We start from the raw sequence: 27,318 nt of genomic DNA, 5'->3' as shown, positions 1-27,318 counted from the left end.
AAGAAGAAAACCTACAGTGCTAACATTTTGATTCATGCAACAAATGGTATGTAGACCACTGATAGTTAACGCCCAATAATGCTTCATGGGATGCCAAAGAACATTTGTAATTTCAGTTACAAGAATTCATTTTACTCTTAATGCTCATGGAATGGTGATAATAAATAGAGTGTATAAATATAGTGATTTGAAAAATAATAAATCAACTGAAGAATAGTAACAAAACAAAATTACATTTTCCCCCTTGGGAAAGCAGTATTACATAAAGTCCACACTTCTATATGCATTCATAGCTTAAAGCCTATGTTTCCTACTTAGTATCCTGTGTGAGCTTTGCTGCTCTTAAAGGAGGCAGAGATTTCTGGTGGTTCTTACATGGACACTTACCATGGAGACTAGCCCATAATATGAAGGCATTCAGTATAGAAAATGACATGCAATGGCTCATTCTCCAGATTTAATTAATACTATGACAACTTGGCAATAAAGCTACAGTAGAGAAAAAGTCTCCGCAGGGAACTGCAGATTTTAAGCTCCGAGGAAGCTGTCAAAATTTTTTATTATATATCTACAGCAACATATCAAACATCCAAAGATTTCTGGAAGGCAACTACATTCAAAAGAGAAATGCTTAGCATAAAAATGGTATTCCTTAGCTTACTGAAAAATGAAAAATTCTATCTAGCTTGAAACAGGAATCTTGAAGGTGGCTTCTTCAACTTATTCACATTATATATACATAACACGTATTTCATTTTGTGCTTTTATTCAACAAGAGTAGTTTCTCTCATATATAGCCAATGCGTTAGCGCCTTTTAATTTTCTTTTAGAGATGACTAACATAATGGCCAGGTTCACGCTTAACATTAACCCATGGTATAGGTTGTCGAGTTTTGGGTTGGCGTGATGTGTGAATATGGCCACCCTAACAAACCATGGTTTGTTAACCACGGACAACCCTGAAAGAGAACCTATCGTTTGTTAGGTTGTAACTCTGGGTTACATGCAAACCCAGAACTATGGGCTGTTCATGGGTTGTTTTGCCAGGGTACACAGGTGGTGGGCAAGAGCGGTAAAAAACCCAGCCACTTTACATGCCAGTACTACAGTACTGCAAAGACATTTGGGGTACAGTCAGAGCGTAGTGAAGGAGGAGGTAAACAACCAACCCAAAGATTGAGAAAACAAGCCACAGTTTGTTCAATCATCTTCCAGACAAACCCTGAGTAAGGCAACAAACCATAGGTTAGTGTTTCCCCTTCCACTTACCAAAGCAGATCATGAAAATAGTGCACAATTCAACAGTGTGTCTATTCAATGTCTTGTGGAAGATATCAAGAATATTTTTGAGGAATTCTGCTGATCACCAACTTGAAACCTAAATAAAGTTAAGAGAGTGATCCTCCCCATTCTGTTACCCAGCAAATGTTCTCAAGTAGTAAGAAAGCCATTTAATAAGAGGGGGAACCAAACACAATACATTTTGAGTGGATACATTTCTCAGGGGATGTGGAAAAACAACTTCACAGTTGAATAATGTGTGCCAGCCAGTCTCCGTAAGCTATTCTCAATGTACTGGCTTGATCCTGTGTACATGTTTATCCCCTAACATTTGTATTTGCAGCCAATACATATTTTATACTGTTTTATACCAGATGTGAATGTCAGTCTCTTCCCTCCTCCCCAACCTCCAGTGCATGTTCAATAAAATTCTGGTTATATCCGAGACTTTTAAAGACATATTGTCATTTCCATATTATACAGTCATGTAAACAAGTAGAAATATCCCCCCTCCTTTTGGTCTACTTAACACAGCAGGGTTAGGTCCTGTGCTCAACTAATTGGTGTTTCCTTGTCCTGTCTGTTGTCCCCCCACCCCACCCCAACAAAAAACATTCTGTGCCAGTTACAGATGTTGAATTGGGGTTCCAGTCAGTTATAAAATGATTCCCATTTACATAATGCATTTAAAAACCAAACAGGATGATCTGTTTAGCATGAGCCCAAACAGCATACAGTTAACTGAAAATTACAACCCACTTCAGAGCACCAGGCTGATGAGTATTCATTTTGTTAGAGAATTAAGCTCAGCAGTGTGGCATGTGCTCCATCATCCAATAATTCATAGCTCTCTGCCTCTCTAAAGCTAACAGTTCTGCAGCTGGTATGTTACGAGCAGTTTCTGATGCAAAAATAAATGCAGATGACTCGATAGTGCTTTTTGCATGTCCACAGCAAAGTCCAACCATGAATTTGTACAGGGAAGATGATATTCCATTCACATGTATAGCTTGGGCATCTCACCCTATATAAGTTCTCCATCAGGCATTATGGTGGAAGCCGACCAAATAGAGTTGCAAGGCACATCCACTTGCTGGGATTTCTTTTACTCTTATCTTCCATATCTACACTGCTGCATCACAATGAGTTAATTTGTGGGTGGGGAGGAAATTTCGCCTCAATGAGAATGTGGATTGGACACCTGAGTTTCAGTTGAGATGGAATGATTTCTAGAATGGACTTGTACCTGCCACAGTCTGGTGGATTCCCGTCTATTCATGAAATAGCATGGTTACTCCAAGCCTGCACTAGCACTTGCCTCCCAAGCTGCAGGGCTTCTGGCATGGGAGAAGTGATACGAAGCCCCTGGAGGGCCACCAGTTGTCCACCCCTACTTTAGGTCAACAGAACACTACCATAGCAACAAAAAGGCTGCAGCGAGAAAGGGGGACTTTTGACTTGACCAAGTGAGTGGCTGCCTAGTGCCACAAGAGATCCAGGGCACCAAATGGCCCTCAGGCAGGTGGTAGCAATAGTGGCTGGGCAAGGCTTGGCACACAGTGAAGGAAAGCACTGTATTGGTCAGTCCAGGCTGCAACTGTGTACCATTTTAAATCACAATGTTTTCCCCAGTGTGAGAGTGGCAGTGAGCTGAACCAATAAGCTCACTAACTTTGGGGGGAGCACAGCCAATGAGGACACTGGAGCAGCTGGAGGCCTGTCCCCTTGCTGCTCCAGGGCTCTTACTGACTGTGCATCTCCAAAGTAGTGTCTGATTGGTTCAGCTCACTGCCACTCTCACACTGGGGAAAATACTGTGATTTAAAATGGTGCCCAGTTGCAGCCTGGACTGTTGACAGAGCACTTTCTTCTTCTGTGCACCAAGCCTTGCCTGGCCACTATTGCTGCCAGCCTGGGGGTTGTTTGGGGGGCCCTGCCACCAACACCAGCTCCTGCTGCTGGTAAAAGGACAGAAGACTGAAGGGAGAAGGGAACAAATGGTTCCCCTTTCCTAACTTCCCCCCAACTCCCCCCCCCCAACAAATTTGTAGAAGTTCTTGGGTGCACAAGAAAGGGACCCATTTGTTTCCTTCCTGGTGCTGTGTAGACACTAAAATTGTACCTTGCCTAGGGCACCAAAATACCTTGAGACAGCCATGTTTCTAGGGTCAGGCAGACTTATTTCTGGGGCCTCTGGCACCACTGAAGTTACGTGCACACAGTGCTTGCGTGCACAGGGCTATCTTCAGGAGCAGCTTAAGGAGAAGCCACCTCTGTGGCAGAAAATGCCTTTTCCTAAAGAACTGCTTTTAAACAAGATTCTCTTACTATCTTGGTCTTTTTAAGTTAGCACCTGGCATAAAGGATAGGTTCCACTGCTACAGCCTTCTCCTTGTCAGGCACAAGCAATGGCTATCCAACTGGGCAACTTTGACCCCGAACTCCACACTTCTTAAGTAGTCCATACTGTACCATAAAACCCTGTACCATTACCTCTTGCACCCCCAGAAAAAGGATGAGGATGTTCAGAGAAAGACTTCAAGGGAAAAAAATGAGTTGCAGAAAATCAAAAGACATGAGAAAACGACCAGCCCAAAGATAAACATTAGCCTCCCTCATTCCACAGTGGCGAAAAAGGACTAAACAGACATCCTGCCCCCCAACTGGGACAACTAGAACTAAAAATATTTTTGAAAGGGAGAAGTCACCTCATGCTTCAAAAGTTCTAGAACAGTGATAGGCAACCTAGTGCCCTCTAGATGTTGTGAGGCACAATTTCCATAAGCTAGAGCCAACATGGCCAATGCTCAGGGTTTCTGGGAGTTGTAGTCCAAAACATCTGGAGGATACCAGGTTGTCTAACCCTGCTCTAGAAGAATCCCCAGTTTGGGTTGTGCAAATCCCATACAGAAGCCACAAAGGGGAAAGTAGGATAGGCTCTGGCAAGCAATGTCCGTGCTTAATGATAAATGGATTGTGTCTTACTTCTCAAGATGCATGTATTTCTCACAGGGAGGTCATCCATGAGTCTGGAAGCTGCCCCAGAGTTCACAGGCCTTCTCTCCAGGCTAGATATGGTTATTGTTCTTCCGATAATATGTGCCAGTATATCCTTAGACAAGGGAGTAATTTTCTGAAGTGCACTCTTGTCTTTGAACATAAATGTAGTGTGACAATCACCGTAAAACCTGGATGGTTAGTTTAAACATTTTTAAGAACAGCTTTTAAAAGTTGATATTCACAAAATAGTTCTGGCAGTTATTTCTTGACTAACACAACAGAATCAAGAAATGGAAGAAAAGCATCCACCAGCTTGGTTTTATGTTTATTGCATTTGCTATACCAATTTCTTTTAAATGGTGGCCTTTGGATTGCGCTGCTTTGGCAGACAAATGCAAAAGGCTCCCATGGAGAGGAAGTGAAAAGACTGGGCATACAAACAAGGCTGCTGCCATGTTCAAAGCACAAGGGAGACGTCACCATAGCACAAAATGCAGTCCTTAGTAAAATGGGTTTCAGGCAATCTCAGTGTTAAGATAACATCATTAAGAGCAGAACAGATTGTGCTCAGTCCCTGCTGTTTATAATTAACACATTCTTTCCAAATACTCCAGGGTCTCGGGTTAAGAGTCCTCTGCTCAGATCCATCCAGACCAACTAGAGAGTTTTCATCAGATCCCGTGCTGAGCCAGCACCTGTTCTGGACAAGTCCAATAGAGCCCAAAGTCTCCTCTCCCTGGATGGCTAAAGTAGATAAGGCAACATGGCTCGCCTTAGTTGTCATCACAGCATCCATAGGGTCTTCACAAAAAGTCATACAAGTACTTTATTATGTCAAAGTTCACGGTCCTGAAAACAACAACACAGTATGTCAGCATACTTAAATCTCTAGTCCTGCTGGGAGTGGCCAGTTCACACGGTGCTCTTGTGAACATCGGGGCAAATAACATTGCTAAGGTTCAATTTGTTAATCTGATACTAAAAGGGTTGAATTCTGATTTAAATTGCCCTAATTCTTAAATATGAAAGGTTAAAACATTGAGGCCTGGTTCACACACTTACCTTCTGGCGCTGTCACGTGGTGGAGAAATGAGCTCACCTCAATACTCTCTCCTGTACACGTAATGTATCCTGTGAGGCCCATATATTGGGGATGGGTGGGTTTGTAATTCTGGACCTGGCATTACTGCAGGAGGGTCAACTGGCTGCTGTGGCCAGAGAGCCTTTGCCCAGTTTTGGCTGGTGTGCCAGCTGTGGGTCTTCCTGGAGGAAGTGGATCTAACCACAGTGATCTATGCCTAAATCATCTCCTGTTTAGACTACTGCTCTCGGTGGGGCTGCCCTTGAAGAGTGTTCGGAAACTGCAGCTAGTGCAAAATATGGCAAGCAGACTGCTTTCTGGTATGCAATTTGTAGACCACGTCAGACCAGTCTTTAATCAAATATACCGGCTCCCAGTTTGCTTCCGGACTCAGTTCAAGCTGTTGGTTCTTACCTATTAAGTACTAAACCGTTTGGGTCGGAGATATCTAAAAGACTGCCTCCTCCTGCATGAACCTGCCTGTAACTTACAATGTTCAGAGGCCCTGTTATACAGTCAGGGCCAGAAATATTGGAACAAGGATAACTGTTTTGGCAGTTGGCCTCTGTACACCACCACATTGAAGTTGAAAGGAAACACACCCACATGGAAGCGAAGTCAGGACTTTCAGCTGTAATTCAGGGGTTTTGACAAAAGTGGGGCACTAACCATTCAGGAAGGACAGCCAGTGGCATACACCCCCCCCCCCCATCGTTGGTGGCTCATAAGTAATGGAACGAATGGCTGACAAGCAGCTGCATGGCTAGGTGTGGCCTAGGTACCCCATGACTAATCAAGCAGATAAAAGGCCTGGAGGTGGTTCTGAGTGTTACATTTGCATTTGGTAGCTGTTCACTGGAACTCCCAACATGAGGTCCAAAGAGGTGTCCATGCGAGTGAAGGAGGCCATCATTAGGCTAAGGAAACAAACCCATCAGAGAGATAGCAAAAACAGTGGGAGTGGCCAATACAACAGTTTGGAACATCCTGAAAAAGAAGGAATTAACTGACAAGCTCAGCAACAGCAAAAGGCCTGGAAGACCACGGAAGACAACTGAAGTGGATGACCGCAGAATTCTGCTCATGGTGAAGAGGAACCCTTTCACAACATCTAGCCAGGTCAAGAATGCTCTTGAGGAGGTAGGCATGTCATTGTCAACATCTACAGTCAAGAGATGGCTTTATGAATGTAAATACAGAGGCTTCACAACCAGGTGCAAACCACTGGTAACTCTCAAGAACAGACAGGCCAGATTAGTCTTTGCCAGCAAACACCTAAAAAAGCCTGCCCAGTTCTGGAATAAGATTCTTTGGACTGATGAGACCAAGATTAACTTGTACCAGAATGATGGGAAAAGTATGAAGAAGGAAAGGAACAGCTCATGATCCAAAGCATACCACATCATCTGTCAAACATGGTGGAGGCAGTGTTGTGGCATGGGCATGTATGGCTGCCAAGGGAACCGGCTCACTGGTGTTTATTGATGACCTGACTGCTGATCAAAGCAGCAGGATGAATCCTGAAGTGTATAGGGCTATACTTTCTGCTCAGATTCAGCCGAATGCTGCCAAACTGACAGGATGCTGCTTCCTATTGCAGAGGGATAATGACCCAAAACATACAGCTACCCAAGAGTTTCTCAAGGCAAAGAAGTGGGATGTTCTTCAATGGCCAAGTCAGTTACCTGATCTCAACCCAATAGAGCATGCTTTTCACTTACTGAAGACAAGACTGAAGGCAGAAAGACCCACAGACAAGCAGAAGCTGAAGGCAGCTGCAATATAGGCCTGGCAAAGCAACTCGAGGGGGGAAACTCAGCATTTGGTCATGTCCATGGGTTCCAGACTTCAGGCAGTCATTGCCTGCAAAGGATTTTCATCCAGGTATTAAAGGCGACCCTTAAGTTTGAAATTTATTTATTTATTTATTGCATTTATACCTCACCTTTTTTCCTCTTGCAAGGAACCAATGAGGTTGGTTTGTTCCATTACGTATGAGCCACCAATGATGGGTGTGTGTGTATGCCACTGGCTGACTTCCTGAATGGTTAGTGCCCCACTTTTGTCAAACTCCTTGAATTACAGCTGAAAGTCCTGACTTCACTCCCATCTGGGTGTGTTTCCTTTCAACTTCAATGTGGTGGTGTACAGAGGCCAACTGCCAAAACAGTTATCTTTGTTCCAATATTTCTGGCCCTGACTGTATGTCCCACACTAAGAAAAATTTCGTTGGGAGGAAGGCACAAGAGATGGGGGAGAATTTTGTTTGGTCCGCATTTTTAAGCAAACCAACCTAATTTGCAGTTCTTGGGACTAACATGTGGATTGGAACATAGTTATCCTTTGGAGTGCATACTTTTCCAAATTTTGCAAAGTGGGACTTAAAGACTTTTGTTAAGACTGCTTTATGTGTTTTAAAGTTTTATTCTTCTCTCTAGATGGTTTAAAGATGGCATGCTCTTTTCTTATTTGGATTGTTTTGTTTTAAAATTTGTATATCGCCTTGGGCAGAAAGGTGATTTATACATATTTTAATTATTAAATAAATAAAATATCCCAAAACTTGATTGTGTAAGTGTTCCTCCTCCCCAGAAAGAAAGGAGAGAAGATTGCACAAATCGGGTTTCTGTTGAGCCTCCATATGGAGTACCAGTACAATGTGATATGATGGGGGGGGGGAAGAGAAAGACTATGCCCCTGCTACTACACCACCAGCCTAGTTGCATGGACCTCAGTTTTCTAGATGCATAGGTTTTCTCTGAAGTTTTAAAATCGCTCATTCTCAGCATTTAAGCTGTAAAGCAAATTTAGCTGAAGAATAAGAGGATGTTGGGTGCTGTTTTTTTACGCCTAGTAAACATGGCACACAGTTTGGAGATGTAAAGCAGCAATCTTGTCAGCTATTGAACATTCTGTCCGTCTTCCAAACCACCTGTTTCAGCGTTATGTATGGCACAACTCCTTCATCTGTACTAATTTGCAGTCTGCATTCTTCCATTCTTGACAGTAGTTGACCCTTGCTTTTTAACTAAAATTGAACAATCCAAGAATACTCAATAGGACAGAAGATTTGAATGTATTTTTGTCTTTTGTTTGAATGAAGAATTACATGGGGGGGGGGGACACAGCATTTCCCCTTCTTTCCAAACACATTCTGATGAATAATATTAACATTCCAAGACTGAGGTATCCTTTTCATATAAAAAGGAGCAACGTTACAAAATATGACAAGAATGAAACCTTTTAAAAAGTATGCCATGCTGCAAAATGCAACTGAAGGTGCAATTCTAAAGACTAATTGAATCTCTTATTTGTCAAGGTACTCATTTTTAGCTCATGCATCATTTCCTAAATCCATGTTTTTATATAATCTCTGGGGAAGTATGATAAAGAGTACATAAAAGCTTCAGATATTCTCCAGCTCTGTAACCTGACATGATACTTATGAAGCATTCTTAATTAGTGCATTATATACTTTAAAAGATAAATGCCATGCCATAGTTAATATGTTAGACCTTCATTAGAGAGATGCAAGACTGTGTTCTCTGGCAAATATTAAGCTTGCTAGATAAACCCACAATCAATCATTTGGCCTAATCAGTACTAATAATGACCCTGGGAGAAGTTCTGTCCAATTAACAGATACCCTTTCCTAGCCATGTGCACTACTGTAAGAGAAATCTAACTTTACAAGAGAGAAGAGACTGCACAGACAGAATTTAAATTACACCTAGGGCAGTTTTATAAACTTTAAATTTTTCTACAAAGTAAAATACCAACACACACACACACATTTTTGAAGTAATCCAGGGATTAAAAATCATGAAGTCATAAATGATGAAAGAAAAGTTTCTTATCTTTATAGTTACTGGTCTTGTAAGGATGTAGCCTTACGGGGCTCGTCGGACTTCACAATTGCTGCACACTTTCCTATTTATATCACTGGAGAAGACAACTTCACATAAATACAAAATAATTTGAATGGAGAGCTGTCCCTTTCATGGAAATGAATAGGTAAGTCATTCATGGTGGGGGAGCTCCATTTGTACACATCAGAGCCTCTCTATCTGCAAGGGATTGCTAGCTCAGAATGAAAGGGCAAGTTGTCTGGAGTAAACTCAGCCAGCAAATCCATTTCTGGGCATTCTAATTACAACATATTATTTCATTGGGCAGTATCAAATCTGACACAAGCGCTAGCGTAAATTACAATGTACTGGCATAAGGGACCTCTAACACAACACCAATAGTTAGCTGGCATGAAAGAATTCTCCTGAAAACCCGTTGCACCAGCTAATGCTATTGGTGTTGCACTAAAACTCCCTCATGCTAGTACAATGTAAATTACATTAGCCACAGTGTCCAATTGGATACTGCCCATTATTAGGACCTTCATGGGAAGAAGGTTTTGAAGGAAGCTAGACAGCAAAAAGAACCAATGACCTCGAGTTTCCAAACTCTAGCACTCACAACTGCAGCTGAAAAGAATACTACACCTTAATTCGGGATTGTCAAAGTTCTTATATTTATACTGCTGAAGGGTATTGGTTTAGAAGGAGAGGTAAAGGGTTTATATTTCCTTAACTGTTTGTTGAAGTTTGCTAATCATGGACATTTTAAAGAACAGAGCAGTTCATATGAGGTGAAGCTGAAGTATTAAAAGTAATGTGGCCTCCAGGACTTTGACTTAATATCTATCAATGAAAAATAAATCCATTCCAAACTTATGGCTGGTTCACACATGCATGTACATCACTTGATTACTCACAGATGAATCTGCAAACCAACCCCATTGAAAAGCATTGTGTTTGAAATGATATGAGGTGAAACAGAAAGTCTATATATGGTGTTTGATCTGTGATGGCTCATTCACCCATGCAAGTTCATCCTTGAAGGCATAATTGTGAAAGCCTTTCTTAATTTTATGCAATACACAATCTTACCCAATCCATAATTTTGGATTGGTAATAATGGGGATGAGTGGGTTTATAGTTCTTAAACCAGGGGAAAACCTAGTACCGCAATCAACTGATTTGTGAAGCAGCTGTTAATAAGCTGGAAATTCACCTATGGATAACTTCACTCATACAGAGATACTTATACTATTTGTTAAATTTATATCCTGCCTTACCTCCAAAGAACCCAAGGCATGATCCTCCCCTCTCCAAGATGGTTTCCCATTATTGCTGCTGTCTTTGGAACTTCCCTCCTTCCCTCCTTCCACTGCCCTTCCCTCAGTCCACCCAGGGTGGCTGCTCTGTTTCATTCTGCTTTGATGATGCAACCGCTTTTATAAGATTATGAATTAGTACCATATGTTTTTCATTTCTTAAAAGAAAAAATCACCACAAATTTACAAGTAGTGATTCAAAATGGTCTGAAACTTCTGCTTCTAGAACAAGAGAAATTCTCACCACAGACTAAGGACAATCCAAGGAGACTCCAACTTAATAAAGTACTTCTTGAAGTACCCAAGGGATGCAGTGTAAATACAATTTGTGACTAATTTATACTGGGGGGAAGGTGCCTAAATATTTAACAGAATGTTTCTGAAATCCTTTGGGCTTCTGATTTTTAAAAAACCTAATTCTCAAAGTAATAAAAAGCATATCAGAAAGGAGATATTCTAGCATTCTGATTAGACATTATGCAAATTGTCCTCTATTGCTTTCCTTGAAGTCCAAGTCTACATTAAAAGGTTCTCCAGTGATGAACCCTAAACCTAATATAAATCTGGTGACTTTTCTATGCACCATTTCTCATTTTTAGTTAAGCTAATTCTGAAGGATGCTGATGAATTAACCACTCCAGGGAGGCAACAAATAAGCAGAGGGCCAGACAAACAATGCTCTTGCCTAAAAATGTCCTAAGCTTTGTACAGCATGGAAAATAGTTATGGACTGTCAGAAAAGAGTTTTCCACCCCTGTTGAAAGAATACAGGCTTATAAATAAAATCTCAGAAAGAGAAAATGTGAAGCATTTTATTTCCCAGAGATTTCAAGAGTGTTGTCATCACAAAACCTGCCCAGCTATCAATAAATGATGAAAATGAGAAAGGGAAGGAAAAAGTGCAAAATTTCCTTCACTGACTTGTTCATTTCATTGCTTTGTCTAAGATGTTTATGAATTTCTTTTCTCTTTAATGTATTCCTGATTTGAAAATATTCTTTAAAGTAAAGTATAATCATGTGGATTAAGGCTATTAATAGGTGCAGAGAAGACATGGGTGCAGCCACTGCCTGCTCAAAAGGCGTTCCACTACACTGTTAGGCTCCTACATTGCTTTAAGTATACACGTAAATACTGGGTGTACGCCCTGTGGAGTGTACACCCAGTGGACACCTGGGTTTGCTCTGAGTAGTGTGTGGAATGGCCTTCAGCCCATAGCTCAGGAGGGGAAAATGTCCTTTTGTCTCACATCTCTTCTACAAGATGTTTCATAGGACTGCATAGAATCTCTAGTGATGCCGGAGTCCTCATCTGCAAATGAAATGAACCCTAAGTCCACGTAAACTGCATCCATTCCTTTGCGTCTCCTCCCACACCTTCCAAATTTAACCTGTAAGTTCCTTTAGGCAGGGACCTGCCTTTTCTGTTTATGCCATTCGGTAAAGCATCATGCTGTTATAGTGCTGTATGTTTAAGCAAATAAACAGATAACGTTATTAACAGAACCTCTTGGGCAGGCAAGCCTAAACAACTTGTGACCCTCTCAAATCAAATGCAGTAGAGGCTAACCAGGTATTAACTTGGTTCGCACATAACGACAACCTATGAGCTGTTGAACCCATGTGTTATTGGGGCCACGCACAAGTGAACGAGTGCATTGCCTCCTTCCTGCTCAACTCTTTCTGCTTTGCATCTGGTTTTGCAAACAACCCGGCCTGTTCCTGGGTTGTTTGCTGCAATGTCCAAACCCAGCACTCAGGTTTGTTGAGGGAGAAACAACCCTGAGTTTAACCCATGGTTTGTCATTAAATTAAAACTCTGGCTTGTTTCTCCCTTAACAGTCCAGAATGCCAGGTTCACACATCACAAGGAACAACCCAGGAATGGGATGTTTCCTAGCTTGTTTGCTAAACTGGACACAAAATGGAATCAGTGAGTGGGTGGGAGGCAGCGTGCTCCCTTGTGCACAGCCTCAACCAACTATGAGTTAATTAATTGGTTGGTTGTTACGTGCAAACTGTAACAATTGATAAAACTCTAGTTAAGACCACCTGCCTGTGGGTTTGTCAAGCACCACAGCTGTTGGACTGTATTTTCCTTGGTAGGTCACACATTGTGTACGCTTGCTCTCCATGTTACTAAAATACAATTTGACCACTATCTCTCTTTTATTTATTTGAAAGAACTTGAGCACTTTTTGTTATAGGGTGACACTTAAATGACATAAATAAATACATAATTTTACAGCCACCGTTTCTTCATTCTTGGCCATCCTAGGATGCACTTTTTTGTGAATAGCTGGAAGCCAGGAGAGAATGTTAAGTACATTACTGCACTTGATATGTAAATGTCTTTTCTCCCATTATAAGAGTTTGTGAATGTAGCATTAGAAAACTGTTAACACGGCTTACCTCGAAATAGCTCTGATGAAATCTAGAGAGACATTGCACTTGTATCTCGGCCCATTAAGCTGGTCGTCATGGCCTACCAAGGTTAACAGCTGTAGTGTCACAAGGGAGGTGATCTAAAAAAGAAAAAAAAGAGGGAGATACAATAATTGGTTTTACTTTAATCAAGGCAGCTGTCATTGCATACATAATCACCTTTCTGACTAGCCTTGTTTTATACACAGCCTTGCAGCTGCTCAGGTGCAAACCAAGTCTTAAGGATGAAAATGTAGAAGGTGGTCAAGAAACGTAAACCACAATGAAGTAAAACAAGTAATAAAATACAGAACTCGATAAAACAATAAGGAGTGAAAATTAGAGCCCAGTCTCTCTAGCACAGGTGGCTAACCTACAGCCTGGGTGCCACAAGTGGGATTTCGTGGCAGGCTTACACAGGAGTAGGAGCACCCATTGGCCTATCACATAAGCGAGGCCCGCACATGCTAAACCGCCTCTCTCACAGTATGCTAATTCCTGCGCCATGGTTCTAGACTAGAGATGAAGCTACACCAAGTCACAGTGGACTGCGTATATACTATAGTGCATGCTATATAGCAGTGTTCCCCAACCTGGTGCCATGCATCCTTGGCTACTGGCCATGCTCATCGAGGCTGAGGAGAGCTGAAGTTGAAAACATCTGGAGAGCAACACGTTTGGGAAGGCTGTCATACAGCATCATCCCATGCTGGCTTTTCCAACACTGTCATTATAAAGCCTGAAAATACTATCCATCTTAAAATAAAGACAATTTATCCTGTCAGTATGACATATGACACAGAGAAACTACCTGGTAAGGGGCATAAACTAGCCAAATGTCAGGAAATTCTGTTGAAGAATGGCTGACAAGTACATTATAGCAATTAAAAGTTTTGTTTTCAGTTGCAGCTGTCCAATGCAAGGAGGAGGGATAGTGCTTACAAGAATACATCAACATTGTGGACAAAAGATCTCTTTTAGTGATGTTTACAGAGAGTGGTTGTATATACAACGTATTTTTCACCAACTAGACTGTTCAAGATACTCACAGAGGAAGGTGTTGTATTTATCTGGTATTTGCTAAGCAATAATGTCTGGATAGTAGCATTTTAACATTATTTTGCTTATTTATAGCCATGAATCCAAGTTACTCAGGTTTACAAACAACTATCTTTAGAACATAATTAATTATTTCTATCTAGGACTTTAGAAAAGGGAAACAGAAGGAAATGGACCCAGACTGCCATTCAGAAATGACTTACACCATAGATATTTTCTCCTACACCTCCCAAATTTTGTTTGGCTAAACTATAGCCATATATATATAGTTTAGCCAAACAGAATTTGGGAGGTGTAGAAGAAAATATCTATGGTTTAAGTCATTTCTGACTTACACCATAGTATCATTCATTCACACACACACACACACACACACACACACACACACATATTCATTCATTCATACATACATACATACATACATGTGTGTGTGTGTGTGTGTGTGAATGATATTATGAACCCCTCTAAGTTAGGGAGGGAAATTGCTCTTCATTCACTCAGGCCCTTATTCAGTCAACGATGAAGCACAATGGAGTAATCTGTTATTACAACTGCTCTTTTACACCCCAGTGCACCATTATTGGCTAATCATTTTTGCAGGGTACGCTTGCAGCTGGCCTCTTACACTTAGAGACTACCAATGAAAATAGGTCATATTCCAAAGCAGGAATGGCATGAGGCTCATAAAAGCTCCCAGTAAACACACCAGCTTGGATGACTTGGAGTTGGACCCATCTAAATATTACGTAGGATGGAGAATTCAACAATGACCTTGCCATTGCATTACAAATGTGTCAGCCACCGCATTAACAAAAAATTGTCACCAATTTCCTCTTCTTTTCCCAAAATGCGGTAAAATGTAACAGAAGGTCAGTGTTGTAAAATTGCTCTCTAAATCTTCAGGCTATAAATCTAAAATGGCATCAACCTGGATATGAAATTTCTGATTAATGTGTTAAGAATAACATGCTAGAGGAGATACAAAAGCTCTCCTTGTCACTTAAAGACAAGACAAGGTTGCATATCTGGGTAACCTGCAGCCCTAGCCACAAGGTTTCATTTTCATAATTCTCCAAAAATAAAAGATCAAGGCAATTTACACGTAAAGAATAACTGACGCTCTGTACGTTTTCATTCATTCATTCTCTCTCACACACACATGTTAATGGAGCAAAACAATTCTCCCCATTTGAGAAAAATGGCTATGCCTCTTAATTTGCTGTAATTCATGTAGCATCTGTGAAAGGTATCAGTCATTTAAAAAAAAACAAAAAACACAAAACCTTCATTTAATGCCACATCTGTTAAATGTACTTCCTGTCCTTCCTGTCCTGCGCTCTCTCCCAGAGCGTGCTCAAGTTCATATTCATTGCATCGGTGATGCTTATCTAGCCATCTCATCCTCTGCCATCCCCTTCTCCTTTCGCCTTCAGTCTTTCCCAGCATCAGGGTCTTTTCCAGGGAGTTTTCTCTTCGCATTAGGTGGCCAAAATATTTGAGCTTCAGCTTCAGTATCTGTCCTTCCAATGAGCACTCAGGGTTGATTTCCTTGAGGATGGACTGATTTGACCTCCTTGCAGTCCAGGGGACTCGTAAGAGTCTTCTCCAGCACCACAGTTCGAAAGCATCAATTCTTCGGCGCTCAGCCTTCCTTATAGTCCAGCTCTCACAGCCATACATTACTACTGGGAAAACCATAGCTTTGATTAGACGGACCTTTGTGGGCAAGGTGATGTCTCTGCTTCTTACTATGCTGTCTAGGTTTGCCATAGCTTTCCTCCCAAGGAGCAAGTGTCTTTTAATTTCATGGCTACAGTCACCGTCTACGGTGATCTTGGAGTCCAAGAAAGTAAAATCTGTCACTGCTTCCATTTCTTCCCCTTCTATATGCCAGGAAGTGATAGGGCCAGATGCCATGATCTTAGTTTTTTTAATGTTGAGTTTCAAACCAGCTTTTGCACTCTCCTCTTTCACCCTCAACAAGAGGCTCTTTAGATCCTCTTTGCTTTCTGCCATTAGGGTGGTATCGTCTGCATATTGGAGGTTGTTGATAATTCTCCCAGCAATCTTAATTCCAACCTCTGATTCATCCAACCCGGCATTTCTCATGATGTACTCTGCATATAAGTTAAATAAGCAGGGTGACAATATGCAGCCTTGTCGTACTCCTTTCCCAATTTTGAACCACTCGGTTGTTCCATGTCCGGTTCTTACTGTTGCTTCTTGACCCTCGTACAGGTTTCTCAGGAGACAGGTAAGGTGGTCTGGTACTCCCATCACTTTAAGAATTTGCCACAGTTTGTTGTGATCCACACAATCAAAGGCTTTAGCGTAGTCAATGAAGCAGAAATAGACGTTTTTCTGGAATTCTCTTGCTTTCTCCATGATCCAGCGAATGTTGGCGATTTGATCTCTAGTTCCTCTGCCTCTTCGAAACCCAGCTTGTACTTCTAGTAGTTCTCGGTTCGCATACTGCTGAAGCCTAGCTTGTAGGATTTTAAGCATCAACTTGCTGGCATGTGAAATGAGCGCAATTGTGCGGTAGTTTGAACACCCTTTGGCGTTGCCCTTCTTTGGGATTGGAATGTAAACTGACCTTTTCCAGTCTTGCGGCCATTGCTGAGTGTTCCAAATTTGTTGGCATATTGAATGCAGCACTTTAACAGCATCATCTTTTAGGATTTGAAATAGCTCAGCTGGAATACCGTCATCTCCGCTAGCTTTGTTGTTACTAATGCTTCCTAAGGCCCACTTGACTTCACTCTTGAGGATGTCCGGCTCAAGTTCAGTGACCGCACTATCATGGCTATCAAGGACATTACTATCATGGCTATCAAGGACATTAAGATCTTTCCTGTATAGTTCTTCTGTGTATTTTTTCCACCTCTTCTTAATCTCATCTGCTTCTGTTAGGTCCCTGCCTTCTTTGTCCTTTATCATGCCCGTCTTTGCACAAAACGTTCCCTTGAGATCTCCAATTTTCTTGAAGAGATCTCTAGTCTTTCCCATTCTGTTGTTTTCCTCGATTTCCTTGCATTGTTCATTTAAGAAGGCCTTCTTGTCTCTCCTTGCTATTCTCTGGAACTCTGCATTCAGTTGGATATATCTTCCCCTTTCTCCCTTGCTTTTTGCTTCCCTTCTTTCCTCAGCTACTTGTAAAGCCTCATCAGACAGCCACTTGGCTTTCTTGCATTTTTCTTTGGGATGGATTTCGTTGCTGCCTCCTGAACAATGTTACGGACCTCTGTCCATAGTTCCTCAGGCATTCTGTCTATCAGGTCTAATCCCTGAAATCTATTCCTCACCTCCACTGTATATTCATCAGGGATATGATTTAGGTCATACCTGAATGGTTTAGTGGTTTTCCCTACATTCTTCAATTTAAGCCGAAATTTTGCAAGAACCAGCTCATGATCTGAGCCACAGTCAGCTCCAGGTCTTGTTTTTACTGACTGTATGGAGCTTCTCCATCTTTGGCTGCAAAGGACATAATCAATCTGATTTCGATACTGACCATCTGGTGATGTCCATGTGTAGAGTTGCCTCTTGTGCTGTTGGAAAAGAGTGTTTGCTATGATCAGCGTGTTCTCTTGGCAAAACTCTATTAGCTTTTGTCCTGCTTCATTTTGTACACCAAGGCCATGCCTGCCTGTTATCCCGGTGATTTCTTGACTTCCTACTTTAGCATTCCAGTCCCCTATGATGAAGAGGACATCTTTTTTTGGTGTTAGTTCTAGAAGGTGTTGGAGGTCTTCATTGAACCGATCAACCTCAGCTTCTTCGGCATCAGTGGTTGGGGCATAGACTTGAATTACTGTGATGTTGAATGGTTTGCCTTGGATTCGTACTGAGATCATTCTATCATTTTTAAGATTGTATCCCAGTACTGCTTTTCCCACCCTTTTGTTGACTATGAGTGCTACTCCATTTCTTCTAAGGGATTCTTGCCCACAATAGTAGATATGATGGTCACCTGAATTAAATTCGCCCATGCCTGTCCATTTTAGTTCACTAATTCCCAAGATGTCGATGTTCAATCTTGCCATCTCATGTTTGACCACCTCCAGCTTACCTTGATTCATTGATCTGACATTCCAGGTTCCTAAACAATATTGTTCTTTACAGCATCGGATTTTCTTTTCACCACCAGACACATCCACAGCTGAGTGTCCTTTCGGCTTTGGCCCAGCCGCTTCACTCTTTCTGGCGCTACTTGGAAATACCCTCTGCTCTTCCCCAGTAGTATATTGGACACCTTCCGACCTGAGGGGCTCATCTTCCGGCGTCATATCTTTTAGCCTTGTGATACGTTCCATGGGGTTTTCTTGGCAAGAATACTGCAGTGGGTTGCCATTTCCTTCTCCAGTGGACCACATTTTGTCAGAACTCCCTGCCATGACCTGTCTGTCTTGGGTGGCCCTGCACGGCATAGCTTATGGCTTCACTGAGTTACGCAAGCCCCTTCGCCACAACAAGGCAGTGATCCATGAAGGGGATTATATATTCTACACACACAATATTCCTGAAATGTAAGTATGGGGAATATGAGTTTGGGAAGAATCGGAATAGTGTTGGGATGAAGAAAAGGCAATGGCTTGCAGAGTAAATACCTGTCGTTGAACTTTCACTTGTGAATGCAATTCATATATTCCATTAGGAAGAAAAATGATGGGTAAAAGGTGATAATGGCTCTGTTCAGACATCACACTAAGCCATGATGGTTAGGAGTTTTGAGCTAACCATGTTGGCTTAGCATGACATTGGAACAGGCATCTGTCCCAACCATGGTGGTTTATTAACCACGGACTAACCACATTCACTAGCCACCTGCTGCAAGATGGCTAGCGGGCTCTACCATGGCTTAGCATGACATCTGAACAGCCTCCATGGTTAACTGACAGCTGCCACAGAGCTCAATGGCAAGAGCTGCCACAGAGCTCAATGGCAAGAGCTGCCACAGAGCTCAATGGCAAGAGCTGCCATAGAGCTCAATGGCAAGAGCTGCCATACAGTTCAATGGCAAGAGCTGCCATAGAGCTCAATGGCAAGAGCTGCCATAGAGCTCAATGGCAAGAGCTGCCATAGAGCTCAATGGCAAGAGCGGCCAAAGAAGGAGTAGCCGCTCATGCCTGAGCAGCAAATCTCTATGGTCGAGATCTGCCTAGCAGTAAAAGGTGCAGCTGTTCTGAGTCCGCTGATCCGCTGCCCACTGCGTGCCAGCAGAGGAGCGAGCATAGAGCTGCAGCTCGCAGCCTCTTGTGCCTTGGCCTGCTGCTGCTGCTATGGCCACGTCCGAGCGCTGCCATGTGCGATGGTGCCTGTTACGAGACTGCAGAGGCAGCGCTGCACCTGCAGCAGCATAAACAGTAGGTGGAAGTTGACTCCTGATGGCCGCCCATGTCTGCTTGCACCACAGGGGATGCTTGAATGCACTGCATACTGGGGCTGCGGATTACAGCAGTGAGTGGCAATTATAGGCCTCTGGAATGGGAAAGACCATGTGAGTGCATGCTGTGGGATGTGCCAGGAGCAGCAGGCTGCTGAATGGTATTATAGCTAAAGCCCTAATGGTTGTTATTCCTAAAGAGACAAAAGGAAAAATGGAACAGGCCAACTTGCAAGGAAGCTATATATAACTTAGATGAAGAATGACTCATGCTGGGAAAAACTATACATAAAGGTGTTCTGTCATAAGCACAAAGAAACTGTCTAAGATTGCAAAAAATAAATAGGGAAGTGAGCTGTTTGCCTTTGTAAAGCTTTATGATTCTAAGGGCTGGGAAACACTGGGTGGTCACTAAAGGCAAGCCACTCTCACAAGATCACCCCTGGATCAATCCACGAAACCCAATGAAACAGACAAAAAGCAGGAGCGAACAAGGGGGATGGTACCAAAGATCTTGTAGAGCACATAGTTCCAGATGATGCAAGCAAGTGGTTGAAGGCATATGCACAGGAAAAGACACAGGCTGTATACCTTAGTAAAGGTAGTTTTGGGAACAGCATTGTAATAGCATGAAATGATGATGATATTATCCATTCAGTCATGTCCGACTTCTGGCGATTCTATGGATTATCTCTCTCCACGTATCCCGATCTTGTACTATTTCTTTGAGCTGTTCCATGCTCTGGTTGGTATCAATTTTGATGGTATCTAGCCATCTTGTTCTTTGGAGGCCAAGTTTCCTTTTTCCGCTAACCAATCCGAGCATAATTGCTTTTTCTAGTGAGTTCCTCCGCATAACATATGAAAATCTCTATGGCTTGTACTCTAGTGTTTGTACTATAAATCTGTCTATTCCAAAAAGGTAGTAACATTTTTAAGGTTTAATTTTAATTATGGCATGACTGAGTCCCTAGATTTGCTGATACGTGTTGCACTGCAAACCTCACCTTTTCAGTGTTTGAGCCATTCTACACTATCTTAAAACTTACAATTGTTAGCACAGTGATCTGTACATAGCTTGTTCTCTTCTTTAAAAAGAAACTCAACATTAAGTATTTTTGGTTGCACTTGTTCAAAACCCACTGCTGGTACTTAAATTCATACAGATGTTAAAACCACCAGTATGTAACACAAAGCACTTTGAAAACCAGATGTCATTTTGAAAACACATTTCAGACAAAATGTGCAGAACTAGCCTCATGGAATTAAATTCAATGATGCTTGCACTAATTATGCTGGCATAAAAAGCCATTTATGCAGTCTGCAGCAAAGCAAACCTATGCTTATAAGTGGGGGGAGAGAAAGGGAGGACTATTTCTTTAAAAGAAAAAGTTGTTTTTTAAATGGTAATTTCTAGTTACGGTCTCTGATAAGGGATTCCAGAGATTAAGAAATACGAAACAGGTAAGGAAATGCCCTATATTAAAGGCTAGGTTCTATCAGTAAAGCAAAGCTTTAAAATTCCATGAAATCTTAAGTTCTGTGTAACCTTGCATACCTAATAACCCATACCAACTGAAGCAGTCTGATAAAAGGCATCACTTCAATGAGGATTGTAAAATGTCTATTACAATCTGCCAACCCCAAATGGTGTCAGAGAGGAGTGGGTGTGGGGTGAGGAATATGTGGATCTCCTTACTGGACTTCAGTTCCTACAAATTTCAGCCAGCATGGCCAATGAACTTGCTGGACTTCGGTTCCTACAAACTTCAGCCAGCATGGCCAATGGTCAGGGATGCGGGGAGTTGTAGTCCAACAACATGTGAAGGGCCACAGGTTCCATGCCACTGCCCTACGCTGAGTAGCTGAGGGGCAGATGGAATAAACAACTGCAAAAAAGAAGGCCTTTCATCTGAAGGCAATATAGATTTCTCTCTACTTAGAGGTGCATGAGAAGGAGCAAGGAGATAAAGTATGTCACGTCCCCAGAGTACGTGAATGTTGAGGGCTGGGTGGAGCAGTGGTTGGGGGTGGGCTATTCTCTTTCTAAAACCCCTTCTCTCTCTTTCCTTCTCTCTCCTCCCACTCCATCTTCTCTCTCTACCCCTCCATCCCTGCTGAAAATTCTGCCCCTGGCATGGCAAATAAGCTGGGGGGGGGGGGGAATTGTATCTTTTTTTCTAAGCCGAATTGCCATGCGGGTTAGGGGTGAGGGTGGAAAGGATTTGGAGTGGTGGAAGCACATGGCGAGAGGAGGGTTAACCACTCATTTCTCTCATAAAAAGTAGCAGCACTAAGAGAAGCAGTACAAACGTGTCAGTCATTCTTTAATCATTATTAATTTAGTCGCCCTTGTCACTTATTAATGGACCTTACCCTTTCCACACTATATATTCACTCACTGAAAATTGGAAAGTCTGTTTTCATATGCCTTGAGGTAGCTAGCATTAATTCATCTGGATTCGTATTCTGCACCTGCTTACATATTTGCACTGATTCAGATAAGGCTTATATGTTGTAAATGTGTTGCTATCCATCCATCCCTCCATCCCTCTTGTAAGGGGCTCCCAGTGGTGTCCCATCCAGATTATGGATCAAGCCCACACCTGTTAGCTTTAATTATGTTGCAGCATTTGGTGTACCTACACCAGCCTTTCCCAACCTGGTGCCCTCCAGATGTTTTGAACTACAACTTGCAGGTTTCATGACCAATGGCCATACAGATTGGGGCTGATGGGAGTTGAAGTCCAAAAAATCTAGAAGGCATGAAATTGGGGAAAGCTGGCCTACACCATAGGGGGACTTGTATCTTGTGCCTTTCTATGGTTTTCACAGTACAGAATGTTACACCTAGATACTATAGTCCTTCACAAAAAATATATATCATAGGGACAGTTTACACATGCAAGCCCTGTCTCTTTTCATTATGTAGTGGGAGTCCACAACTACATGGAAATCTGTTCACATGAATGAGGCAGGGCATTAAGACAGTCTTGGGAATTCCACCATTTGTTGTGGAGACAGCAAAAAGTGCAGCCACAAGTGTGGAAATGGCTGCTGGCTGTCTCTGTGTAATAGGATGAAGGGAGGCCTCCTGTATTTTTAACAGTTGTGTAGAAGAGGAAATTCTGGCAAGTTCAACTATGTCACGGAAGAATGAGAAAACTATACATGCTGAAAATCCCTCTTTCATGCAAGTATTAAAGATATTCAGGTCCTGTTCTGCTTTGCCCCAATCTCAGTCTCAATCTTTGCCCCAATCTCAGTCCCAACTGATCAATAATGTTTTGCCAAACAGTTATCCATGTACACAAAAGACATGGAGAAAATAGATAGGGCACGTAATGAATGAATCAGTTCCTACAAGTATAGGATTGAGTAACACAGCCTTGTTGTGGCAAAGAGGCTTGTGTAACTCAGTGAAGCCATAAGCTATGCCATGCAGGGCCACCCAAGACGACAGGTCATGGCGGAGAGTTCTGACAAAATGTGGTCCACTGGAGAAGGAAATGGCAACCCACTCCAGTATTCTTGCCAAGAAAACCCCATGGAACGTATCACAAAGCTAAAAGATATGATGTCAGAAGATGAGCAACTCAGGTCGGATGGTGTCCAATATACTACTGGGGAAGAGCAGAGGCAATTTCCAAGTAGCGCCAGAAAGAGTGAAGCGGCTGGGACAAAGCCGAAAGGACACTCAGCTGTGGATGTGTCTGGTGGCGAAAAGGAAGCCCGATGCTGTAAAGAACAATATTGTTTAGGAACCTGGAATGTCAGATCAATGAATCAAGGTAAGCTGGAGGTGGTCAAACATGAGATGGCAAGATTGAACATCGACATCTTGGGAATTAGTGAACTAAAATGGACAGTTATGGGCGAATTTAATTCAGGTGACCATTATATCTACTACTGTGGGCAAGAATCCCATAGAAGAAATGGAGTAGCACTCATAGTCAACAAAAGGGTGGGAAAAGCAGTACTGGGGTACAATCTCAAAAACGACGGAATGATCTCAGTACGAATCCAAGGCAAACCATTCAACATCACAGTAATTCAAGTCTATGCCCCAACCACTGAGGCCGAAGAAGCTGAGGTTGATCGGTTCTATGAAGACCTCCAACACCTTCTAGAACTAACACCAAAAAAAGATGTCCTCTTCATCATAGGGGATTGGAATGCTAAAGTAGGAAGTCAAGAAATCACTGGGATAACAAGCAAGCATGGCCTTGGTGTACAAAATGAAGCAGGACAAAGGCTAATAGAGTTTTGCCAAGAGAACACGCTGATCATAGCAAACACTCTTTTCCAACAGCACAAGAGGCAACTCTACACACGGACATCACCAGATGGTCAATATCGAAATCAGATTGATTATGTACTTTTCAGCCAAAGATGGAGACGCTCCATAGAGTCGGTAAAAACAAGACCTGGAGCTGACTGTGGCTCAGATCATGAGCTTCTTGTTGCAAAATTTCGGCTTAAATTGAAGAATGCAGGGAAAACCACTAAACCATTCAGGTATGACCTAAATCATATTCCTTATGAATATACAGTGGAGGTGATGAATAGATTTCAGGGATTAGACCTGATAGAGTGCCTGAGGAACTATGGACGGAGGTCCGTAGCATTGCTCAGGAGACAGCAACTCAATCCATCCCAAAGAAAAAGAAATGCAAGAAAGCCAAGTGGCTGTCTGATGAGGCTTTACAAGTAGCTGAGGAAAGAAGGGAAGCAAAAAGCAAGGGAGAAACGGGAAGACATATCCAAATGAATGCAGAGCTCCAGAGAATAGCAAGGAGAGACAAGAAGGCCTTCTTAAATGAACAATGCAAAGAAATCGAGGAAAACAATAGAATGGGAAAGACTAGAGATCTTTTCAAGAAAATCGGAGATCTCAAGGGAACATTTTGTGCAAAGACGGGCATGATAAAGGACAAAGAAGGCAGGGACCTAACAGAAGCAGATGAGATTAAGAAGAGGTGGAAAGAATACACAGAAGAACTATTCAGGAAAGATCTGAATGACCCTGATAGCCATGATAGTGCGGTCACTGAACTTGAGCCGGACATCCTCGAGAGTGAAGTCAAGTGGGCCTAAGGAAGCATTAGTAACAAAAAAGCTAGCAGAGATGACAGTATTCCCGCTGAGCTATTTAAAATCCTAAAAGATGATGCTGTTAACGTGCTGCACTCAATATGCCAACAAATTTGGAACACTCAACAGTGGCCACAAGACTGGAAAAGGTCAGTTTAAAGGTCCCAATTCCAAAGAAGGGCAACGCCAAAGAGTGTTCAAACTACTGCACAATTGCGCTCATTTCACATGCCAGCAAGGTGATGCTCAAAATCCTACAAGCTAGGCTTCAGCAGCATGTGAACCAAGAACTACCGGAAGTACAAGCGGGGTTTCGAAGAGGCAGAGGAACTAGAGATCAAATCGCCAACATTCGCTGGATCATGGAGGAAGCAAGAGAATTCCAGAAAAACGTCTATTTCTGCTTCATTGACTACACTAAAGCCTTTGATTGTGTGGATCACAACAAACTGTGACAAATTCTGAAAGAGATGGGAGTACCAGACCACCTTACCTGTCTCCTGAGAAACCTGTACGAGGGTCAAGAAGCAACAGTAAGAACCAGACATGGAACAACCGATTGGTTCAAAATTGGGAAAGGAGTACGACAAGGCTGTATATTCTTGCCCTGCTTATTTAATTTATATGCAGAGTACATCATGAGAAACGCTGGGTTGCATGAATCACAGGTCGGAATTAAGATTGCCGGGACAATTATCAACAACCTCCGATATGCAGACGATACCACCCTAATGGCAGAAAGCGAAGAGGATCTAAAGAGCCTCTTGTTGAGGGTGAAAGTGGGGAGTGCAAAAGCTGGTTTGAAACTCAACATTAAAAAAACGAAGATCATGGCATCTGGCCCCATCACTTCCTGCCATATAGAAGGGGAAGAAATGGAAGCAGTGACAGATTTTATTTTCTTGGGCTCCAAGATCACCGCAGTCGGTGACTGTAGCCATGAAATTAAAAGACACTTGCTCCTTGGGAGGAAAGCTACGGCAAACCTAGACAGCATAGTAAGAAGCAGAGACATCACCTTGCTGACAAAGGTTCGTATAATCAAAGCTATGGTTTTCCCAGTAGTAACGTATGCTGTGAGAGCTGGACTATAAGGAAAGCTGAGTGCCAAAGAATTGATGCTTTCGAACTGTGGTGCTGGAGAAGACTCTTACGAGTCCCCTGGACTGCAAGGAGGTCAAATCAGTCCATCCTAAAGGAAATCAACCCTGACTGCTCATTGGAAGGACAGATACTGAAGCTGAAGCTCAAATATTTTGGCCACCTAATGCGAAGAGAAAACTCCCTGGAAAAGACCCTGATGCTGGGAAAGATTGAAGGCAAAAGGAGAAGGGGACAGCAGAGGATGAGATGGTTAGATAGCATCACCGATGCAATGAATATGAACTTGAGCATGCTCCGGGAGAGATCGCAGGACAGGAAGGCCTGGCGTGCTATGGTCCATGGGGTCATGAAGAGTCGGACATGATTTAACGACTGAACAACAACAACAACCTGATGGTCCTTCTATTCAACCCCCTGTACACACATTGTTCTTTGTGCATATTATCCAGATTACCTTATGCTTCGAAGAGAGCTTTGGTTATTGGGTGGTATGGAAACTAACTAAATAAATAATGCTACAATTTCCTTTCTTTGCGTTTTCTAGCACAACATACAGCATTTTAAAAGTGTGTGTGTGTGCGTGTGTGTGTGTGCGTGTGAGTCTTCCCCAACCTGGTTGGTGCCTCCTAGGTGTTTTGGACTACAACTTCCAACATTCCTGACCATTGGCCATGCTTGCAGGGGCTGATGGGAGTTGAAATCCAAAACATCTGGCGGGCACCAGGCTGGGAAAGACTGGTACAAGCACTAATCCTTTCCTCTACTGAGAATGTCAGCAAGTCATTCTGCATGTGCATCTTTTTATGCATCTACTTTATCTGCAAGATGGGAGTAAAGCTGTACAAAAGGAATTGTGAAGATCTGACAACAGTGGTAAAGTGTTAAGAGATGCTCTCACATATACTTCTGACTAAATAACATGATAATTTGATTGTCATGGGAAACATCAGTTCTTTTTCACACTAAGGGATTTTAATAGCTCCTTAGGCAGTCTAAAAATTCAGAGCAATATGAATCGACCCAGGAAAGCAGGTACAGAAGTTCAGTTGCCCAGTACAAACATAACTGAGTAAAGATCTGACGCATCAGCCTTCTTCTGGTCCAATAGGTACAGAAGAATTCTCTCTTATTGGAAAAGAGACTCCCTTTGGGAATCTGCCTAGCACACCTGAAGCTTCAGCTACAGAAATTTTGTAGAAACTCTTGCCACACGACTGTTTCCCTTAATCTTGCCTTCCAAGATGTAGGGTTGATTTTTTACTAAATACAGTCCTTCCACAGTTAACTCCCCATGGGGAGATAGTGCATAGTTAAGATAAGGAATTTGCTACAAGATGTGATGATGGCCACTAACTTTAAAAGGGGATTAGACAAATTAATGGAAGGCAAGATTATCAATGGCTGCTAGTCACGATAGCTATATATGACCTCCAGGATCAGAGGAAGCATGTCTCTGCATGCCAGTTGCCGGGAAACAACAGCAGGAGAGAGCTATCCTGCTTGTGGGCTTCCCATAGGCATCTGGTTGGTCACTGTGAGAAACAGAATACTGGACTGATAGGCCTTTGGTTCTTATGAATATTTGTGAAAAAATTAACAGTGTAATTTCCCCCTCGTGTTTATTGTTATTTCATGGAGGGAAAAAAGGGTTATGTTGAAACTGATCCTTAGAGAAGCCATTTTCTGGTTAGTGTGGTTGTGCTCTAAATGCAATTTGGTT

At 42.3% G+C, this 27,318-nt stretch overlaps 1 protein-coding gene across 2 annotated transcripts in view; it reads right to left on the bottom strand.

Annotated features, from left to right (window-relative positions):
* ORC5 (origin recognition complex subunit 5) overlaps positions 1 to 27,318 on the bottom strand; it is a 127,609-nt gene that overhangs the window by 3,779 nt on the left and 96,512 nt on the right. Inside the window, exons 14-16 of one of the 2 annotated variants that reach the window (XR_014784530.1) lie at positions 12,944 to 13,056; positions 4,267 to 5,130; positions 1,270 to 1,378 (exon numbers count right to left, since the gene is read on the bottom strand). Coding sequence is in view for 1 of the 2 variants with exons in the window: in XM_084811472.1 (XP_084667598.1) it covers positions 5,085 to 5,130; positions 12,944 to 13,056 (159 nt within the window). In the remaining variant the exon portion in view is untranslated. Of the gene's footprint in view, positions 1 to 1,269; positions 1,379 to 3,116; positions 5,131 to 12,943; positions 13,057 to 27,318 lie in introns of those variants that run through there. The other variant, XM_084811472.1, reaches the window with a different exon arrangement.

This window comes from Heloderma suspectum, chromosome 7 (assembly GCF_057233095.1).
Source record: "Heloderma suspectum isolate Gila_16-S chromosome 7, 16-S_ref, whole genome shotgun sequence".
In the NCBI taxonomy this organism is placed as follows: Eukaryota; Metazoa; Chordata; class Lepidosauria; order Squamata; family Helodermatidae; genus Heloderma; species Heloderma suspectum.
This window is presented reverse-complemented; position numbering and strand designations above follow the sequence as displayed.